Source organism: Lolium perenne, chromosome 3 (assembly GCF_019359855.2).
Source record: "Lolium perenne isolate Kyuss_39 chromosome 3, Kyuss_2.0, whole genome shotgun sequence".
NCBI lineage: Eukaryota > Viridiplantae > Streptophyta > Magnoliopsida > Poales > Poaceae > Lolium > Lolium perenne.
In genome coordinates, this window is record NC_067246.2 from 345,446,512 (window position 1) to 345,453,975 (window position 7,464).

At 49.1% G+C, this 7,464-nt stretch overlaps 2 protein-coding genes and 1 non-coding gene across 5 annotated transcripts; 2 read left to right on the top strand and 1 right to left on the bottom strand.

The window, feature by feature from the left end:
* Nucleotides 1-258: 258 nt before the first annotated feature.
* LOC127346105 (pentatricopeptide repeat-containing protein At3g16610-like) lies at nucleotides 259-3,109 on the top strand. The gene has a single exon (XM_051372627.2). It carries the CDS (start codon nucleotides 312-314, stop codon nucleotides 2,661-2,663), a length of 2,352 nt encoding a protein of 783 aa, XP_051228587.1. The 5' UTR covers nucleotides 259-311; the 3' UTR covers nucleotides 2,664-3,109.
* Nucleotides 3,110-4,015: 906 nt separating this feature from the next.
* Nucleotides 4,016-4,088, top strand: TRNAK-CUU (transfer RNA lysine (anticodon CUU)). Its single transcript has one exon. It is a non-coding gene; the product is annotated as a tRNA-Lys (tRNA).
* Nucleotides 4,089-4,298: 210 nt separating this feature from the next.
* Nucleotides 4,299-6,866, bottom strand: LOC127346106 (uncharacterized). 3 transcript variants are annotated; one of them, XM_051372630.2, is made up of 4 exons: nucleotides 6,782-6,866; nucleotides 6,517-6,666; nucleotides 6,312-6,388; nucleotides 4,299-6,107 (listed from the first exon to the last, which is right to left on the bottom strand). In XM_051372630.2, the coding sequence occupies exon 4, from the start codon at nucleotides 6,028-6,030 to the stop codon at nucleotides 4,417-4,419; it is 1,614 nt and encodes a 537-aa protein (XP_051228590.1). In that variant the 5' UTR covers nucleotides 6,031-6,107; nucleotides 6,312-6,388; nucleotides 6,517-6,666; nucleotides 6,782-6,866; the 3' UTR covers nucleotides 4,299-4,416. The 3 variants fall into 3 exon arrangements, with proteins under 3 accessions (XP_051228590.1, XP_071684885.1, XP_051228589.1); XM_071828784.1 differs by having other exon boundaries at nucleotides 6,805-6,819; XM_051372629.2 differs by having other exon boundaries at nucleotides 4,299-6,100; nucleotides 6,517-6,861.
* Between the last annotated feature and the right edge of the window lie 598 nt (nucleotides 6,867-7,464).

Sequence of the window (7,464 nt, forward strand, 5' to 3'; positions counted from 1 at the left end):
ACGGTGTATAAAAAGACAAAAGTATATCATATACGTAGTCGTGTTACATCATTAAAATTTGTCTTTTTTAAGCAGCCACAGAAAAATGTTTTTTAAAAAAAACTTGTGTACCAACATAAAATATCTATATGTACATGTAAAAATTTAGTTTAGAATTTTTTAACACTTTGAAATGTGGATTCAGGTAAAGAGAGCATATACTCCTATGAAGCCAAAGTGCATTTCCCTAAAATAGGCCATTTCTAGCACTGCCGAAAAGTTAACTACTTTCATCTCTTCTTCTCCAAAGAAAGCAGAGGAAACCATGCGCGATGCGGCTCCGACTTCCCGCCAAATTGAACCCGTCCGCCGCACTACCGCACCACCCGCCGCCGCCTCCGACCGCCGCCCGCCACCTCTGCACCGTCGCGCCTCCCTCCGACGCATGCCTTCTTCAGCAGCAGCTCGACGACCACATCGCCCGGGGCAACCTCGCCCTCGCCCGCCACCTGTTCGACCAAATCCCCGGCCCGGACGTGCGCGCCCACAACGCGCTCATCCGGGCCTACTCCTGGCGCGGGTCCGCCCTCGCCGCCGACGCGCTCGTCCTCTACCGCGCCATGCTCCACGACGGCGTCCCGCCCGACAAGTACACCTTCCCCTTCGTCCTCAAAGCCTGCGCCGCGCGCCTCGACCTCCGCGCCGGCCGTGCAATCCACCGCCACGCCGCGCGCGCGGGGCTCCACGCCGACCTCTTCGTCTCCACCGCCCTCATCGACCTCTACATGAAGTGCGCCTTCTTCCGCCACGCCACCAACGTCTTCGACCAGATGCCTGCCAGGGACGCCGTCGCCTGGAACGCCATGCTCGCCGGGTACGCGCTGCACAGCATGCACCACCACGCGCTCGCGTGCCTCCTTCGCATGCAGGACCGCCTCAGGCCCAACGCCTCCACCCTCGTCTCGCTCCTCCCTCTGCTCGCCCAGCAGAGGGCGCTCTCCCAGGGGAAGTCGGTGCACGCCTACAGCGTCCGTGCCTGTCTCCACGACAAGGACGGGGTCCTCGTCGGCACCGCCCTGCTGGACATGTACGCAAAGTGCGGGCACCTGCGTTACGCCTGCAGCGTCTTCGAGGCCATGGCCGACAAGAACGACGTCACCTGGAGCGCGCTGATCGGCGGCTTCGTGCTCTGCAACCGGATGTTGGAGGCCTTCCGTCTGTTCAAGGACATGCTGGCGCAAGGACTGTGTTTTCTTTCTCCGACCTCTGTCGCCAGCGCTCTTCGGGCCTGCGCCAGCCTGGCCGACCTCCGTATCGGTGAGCAGCTGCACGTCTTGCTTGCTAAATCTGGGCTTCGCTCTGACCTGACCGCGGGGAACTCGCTCCTCTCGATGTACGCCAAGGCTGGGTTGACCGACGAGGCTACGGCGCTTTTTGATGAGATGGTCGTCAAGGACACGGTTTCTTACAGCGCGCTTATATCAGGGTACGTGCAGAATGGCATGGCAGACGAAGCCTTTCTCGTCTTCAGGAAGATGCAGGCCTGCAACGTCGAGCCGGATGTTGCCACAATGGTGTCCCTCATCCCAGCCTGTTCGCACCTGGCAGCTTTGCAGCATGGGAAGTGCAGCCATGGCTCTGTCATAGTCCGTGGAATTGCACCTGAAACCTCTATATGTAATGCCTTGATAGATATGTATGCAAAGTGTGGAAGGATTGATCTCTCCAGGCAGATTTTTGATGTGATGCCAGCTCGGGATATCGTGTCCTGGAATACGATGATCGCGGGGTACGGAGTCCATGGACTCGGGAAAGAAGCCACCGCATTGTTCTTAGACATGAAGCATCGAGCTTGTGAACCGGACGATGTCACCTTCATCTGCCTGATTTCGGCGTGCAGCCACTCTGGACTTGTGACTGAAGGGAAACGCTGGTTTCACATGATGGAACAGAAGTACGGTATAACTCCAAGGATGGAGCACTATATCGGCATGGTTGATCTTTTGGCCAGAGGGGGTTTCCTTGATGAAGCTTATCAGTTTATCCAGAGCATGCCACTGAAAGCAGATGTTCGTGTATGGGGTGCCTTGCTTGGTGCCTGTCGGGTTCATAAGAACATTGACTTAGGAAAGCAAGTGGCTAAGATGATCCAGAAACTAGGACCTGAGGGGACTGGCAACTTTGTTCTGCTGTCCAACATATTCAGCGCTGCTGGTAGATTCGATGAGGCGGCAGAAGTTCGAATATTACAGAAGGAGAAGGGTTTTAAGAAGAGTCCTGGCTGCAGTTGGATCGAGATAAATGGCTCTCTACATGCATTTATTGGTGGAGACAGATCTCATCCACAATCACCTCAGATATATCAAGAGCTGGATAGCATCCTCGTAGATATTAATAAACTGGGTTACCAGGCTGATACCAGTTTTGTTTTACAAGATCTTGAGGACGAGGAAAAGGAAAAGGCACTTCTTTACCACAGCGAAAAGTTAGCAATAGCTTTTGGCATCCTCACTCTTGGTGAAGATAAGACCATTTTTGTTACAAAGAATCTCCGTGTATGTGGAGATTGCCATACTGTTATCAAGTACATGACCTTAGTCAGGAAAAGGGCTATAATTGTCAGAGATGCCAATAGATTTCACCATTTCAAGAATGGACAATGCAGTTGTGGAGACTTTTGGTGATTGCAAAAACAGTCTGGGTCATGACATCTGAGTTATGCCAGTACTGTTTTGTATCGGCCGTTCATTATCTCTTGAACAGTCAGGGATCCCCTTAGTTCCATGGTCCATTTAAAATTTCCTAATATGTGCACTACTGTGAGATTTTGTATGTTGTTGCAAGTTATGCCCTCATAATGGGTAATCCAAAGTGAATTGATGTCATAAATTCAAATAGAAACTCATTGCTGTTCAGGTTGGTTCTATCGTGCCCAGTCAGAGGCAACTATTAACAGTTAAGGTGTTCAGTAGGGATCAAGGTAGAATGAACAAATAGAACTTCTGTCTCAAGTTGAAAATTGATGTTTGGTTTGATATGCAGGATCGATTTTCAGAAGCTCAGAGAGGTACATGTTTAGTATCATCAGCCCACTTGATTAAATGGTATCACAAATCTCCAGTGCACCCTCCATATCATGAAGGTAGACTCTTAATCACTTCTCTTCTGTTTAGCCCCTCCAAATAATATGCATGCAGGTTAGAAAAATGTTCCGAAGAGTTAAGGTAGACTCTTAATTCACTGTGGACTCTAGTTAGGCGAAAATAATAAGCTAATGTACAGCATGGCATAACGGGACACAGTACTGATATATTGAGTTAGCTCAAGTTTTTTTGGGAAATTAATTGCCACAATTAAGTGTAGAAAGTCTAAATCATATGATTTGTTGGCTTAAAATCTTGAGCTATGCAACACAAATCTGCTTCAAAACCAATAAAGTCAAACTATACTCTTCATTCATGAAGAATTGGAGAACGTTGCCAATCATTTCACCATCTATCCCATTGGGACTGAGTTTATTTCACATCTTAGCTGCCCGCACAATCTGTCATTGTCGAACCATTAGCTCATACGAGAAGTCCATCTCTGTTCTGTAGCACAGTCACACAACCAGACCTTTCTCTCAACAGCTTAATGCTACCTTATTATAACTGTTGTATTGAACTTGATGGCCAACAACCTTCAGGGATCCTTGACTCCTAAATATGAAGAGAAGACGTGCACATAAGGCGTGATATGAATGAGCTGGAGAGCAAGCAACTTGAATATCAGGTCATTCATTTGGAACAAAGAAGTGCTTGACCTCTTACATGTTGGGGATAGATAAACCTGTTGGTGGCCATAGCCTCTCTCGGTCTCGGTTGGAGTGCCATATATGGTCATTAATGATGGAGTGCCATCACCAGTTTTATTTCTTGTTCTTCTATTAAAGTACTGTGCTGATCCATGGCTATTCTCACTTGTCAGTGCTTTCCATTTTTTTTTGTTTAAGACATTGCCAAGATCATATGACTATTTCCGAGAAACCATTTCAAAAGCCCGTCTAGCTCAGTTGGTAGAGCGCAAGGCTCTTAACCTTGTGGTCGTGGGTTCGAGCCCCACGGTGGGCGAATTCCTTTTTATTTTGTCTTTTTAGCTAGTACAAACTTTGTGCTGATTTCTTGATAAAATGTGCACAGTTTGTATGGTAATTTTGTGCAAAAACTAAGCCAGATTCTCCTCCCTTTCAATTGCAGTTTGACATAGAAAAGAGTATTAACATGTACAGCAATGCAAAAGGGTGCATCTTCATTCTCAAAATTCAGCAGGGAAAGGGGATCAGAACAAGGTATATACTCTAATAATATTTAGAAGCCTTATCCTCTTAAATGTACAATGAATTACTGTGAGATCTGTAAAGTTAAGTTTACTGATTTATCTAACCATACAAGTTGTTATCTATTTATGTATAACTACAGGTACAGCAGGTGGTATTGTGTTGGTACTGGTATTAGTGGCCCCATTTGGTACGAGAACACCTGCAAACCTCATTGGCTGTTGCTGCTGCACATCATCACCATGGCTAGGCATGTGGACCTGCGAGTTGGAATCATCGTCTCTGCGATGGTGGCGTTGCATCCTATCTTCTTGCACAATCTGGTAGGCATCGGCCGTCCTGACCTCCTGAGAAAGAGAGCAGGGGCAGCAGCAGAGCCACTGGAAACAGTCGGTCACGTCCGGCTTGCCGCAGCAGAAATGGTTGGCGGGGAGCCTGAACCTCCTGCGCATCTGGATCCTCCAGAACCCGCCATAGAGCAGGCCAAGCACACAGAGGAGGGTGCCGCCGAGACCAAGCGCGGCCCTTGCTCCGTCGTTGTCGATGTTGATCGCCGCGAGGTTGAAGATGAAGAATGGGGCCAGGCAGAAGAGGATGAAGGTCACGGTGTGCACGTACATGTTGCCAAACCCGAGCCGGCTGGTGTTCCACCCAAACACGCAGCAGCTGCAGAACATGGAGAGGTAGGCGAGGGAGATGTCATCCCACAGGTCGAACACGCCGCCCTTCCACACCGGGTTAAGCTCCGTAGACGACGACGCAGCACCTTCCTGCTCGAAGACGACACTGTGCATGGCAAAGGAGTACCGCTTCTCGATGGTCTTTCTCTGGAGCTGCGGCGAACCAGACTCCTCATCGGCGGCCTGTGCCTCGTAGTCTTTCCCGAGAGGGCTGAGGTTCTTGTACAGGCCAGCGACCGCCGGCGCACATATTGCCACCGAGATTGTCAGCCCGACGCCCACTGGCGGACGCCTGCTCCTCGGCAAGCCCAGGTTGAGGCCACACATGGCATACTGTGCGAAGCAGTTAAGGTGAAGCAGCAGGATCACCACCATCATGTGCTTCCTCTCGTTGGGCTTGATAGTCCCATCCTTGCAGTACATCTCCCGGAGCGCGAGCATGTCGGCGGCTCGCCACCGGCACAGCAAGGCCAGGTGGTAGAACCGTCTCGGGTGGTTGTACAGGCACATGAGGGTAAACAGAGCATTCAGTATCTGATTGTTCACCTCGAACCAGGTGTCCTTCTGAGCCTTGTTCAGAACGCGGTTCAGCATCCCTGTCATCACCATGAAGAGGATGGCGCCTGAAACTCCAACAGCAACAACCCACACGAAGAGGGCCATGTTCACCGGGTTCCTGATCCACACCTTGGACTTGCCCCACAAGGATCCCCAGTCGATCTTCTTCACCAGAGGTATCGCGAAGCGCCTCGAGGACCTTCGAGACGAGCGGAAGGACCCCGAAGAGCCGTTTCGTTGGTCGCCGAGCATTATCTCCCTGGACGAGGAGGAAGGGGAGCTTGATGGCTGCAGGTTGGAGGACGGCACCTCAAATGGCGTGAACCGGTAGGATGTCTCCTGCAGCTGCTCAAAGGCGTGTCCATTTGCTTTGGGTGAGCTGAAGTAGAGTGCTATGTGATCCTTCACGTTGATGTTCCCGGGTCCTCCTGCGGCTTCTTCGTGTATCTCGCCATCAGGTTTCTTCTCATTACCACCACCATCTGGAGCCACCACCATATTTCGGAAACTGGAGATGATGGTTGTTCAATCTAGGCCACAGAAGTTGAAGGTGTCTGGACAAAGAAGCCTACAATCTGAAAGAAGGGACTGAATGAAATTCAAGCACTTGAAGAAAAGTTGGAATGAAAAAGTTGAGTCCAAAACAAGTAAATTCAGTTCAGATTCTTTTTTTTGCAAGCCAGGTTATTGGCCTGCTGCAGACCAGTTCTAGCTATTCTCATTCAGAAAGGTGCTAATCCAAGTCCAAACTGGCAAAGAAACCAAGAACACATGCAAACCTTGGCCCAACTGGTTTGAATTTGCTTCCCATGACTCAAAAGCCAGGGACTGAATTCCCACGGCTAGATCGAGCCACCTGAACAACAATAGCAAGAAAACATTTCAGTGTTTTGATGTGTCAGGAACTGAATTTCAATTTCGTCAAAGCCAGGACAGCTAGAAGCAAGGCCAATTAGAGAATTCAATAGAAACAGGAAGTATTACCTTGAAGCAAGGGAAAGGAAAGAACTGAGGAGGGAACTGGACAGGAGGAAGAAGATGGAGGTGGGATTGAAGGAAGGTTGGGCGGAGATTCAAGAGGAGAAATCCGTTGATTTGGCCGCCGCCGCCACCCCGCCAGGCACCAGCTCGTACCTGGACCAGACGAGGACTAGCAAAAATCAATAATTTTAATCAGGGCAACAGAAGAGAATAGAATACTAGAAGAGGGAGAGATGGAGAAGGAACAAAAGTTGCCGTCGTCAAGTACAAGGTAGCTGCGTCTCATTCAACCTCTGCGAAAAGTCGTGGCCAGTAGCAGACCCCAAAATACATCCCGCGTCTGCACTATACGGTTTCGGATTTCGTCTTAACAACGAAATCTGGCGGGTCAAACGCACAACTTGGAACACGTGCTCAGGGGTAGTCTGCGACCCTTCTGGATGGTGTACCCAAGGTCAAAATGGTGACGTGGCCGACGCCAAATGGAGGACGAGCTGCAGGGGAGCTTTATTTTTCGAAGATTGGAACACCATATTTAAAAGATTTACTACAAAATTTTGAAAAGGAAAGTTTGGTTGTGTCCAATGATGTTGGAGGATATTATATCCATTTTCTATGAGATCGTTCTTTTGGCATAATTGGCAGGCAGAAGTATCATGAATTTTCTCCAATTGGCAAAATGTTGATCCTGTGCATGCTCAAAAATCTGTGCTGCGGCCAAGGTGGGCTAAAATTCTTCGGTTGTGGCACCTTAATTAGGAGGCAGATGGCATGTTTTTGGAAAATTACACTGGAAGCATCTGTAATCTGGATTACACGGGAAGCATCTGTAAACGCCAAAATTTTGGACCACTTCTGCTTCGGTGTTCCCCTTTGGTTCAAACTTTGGTGAACTGAAATAGATGAATGGTCAAGATCTTTTCATATCTTTTCGTAACTAGGAGCGCAATG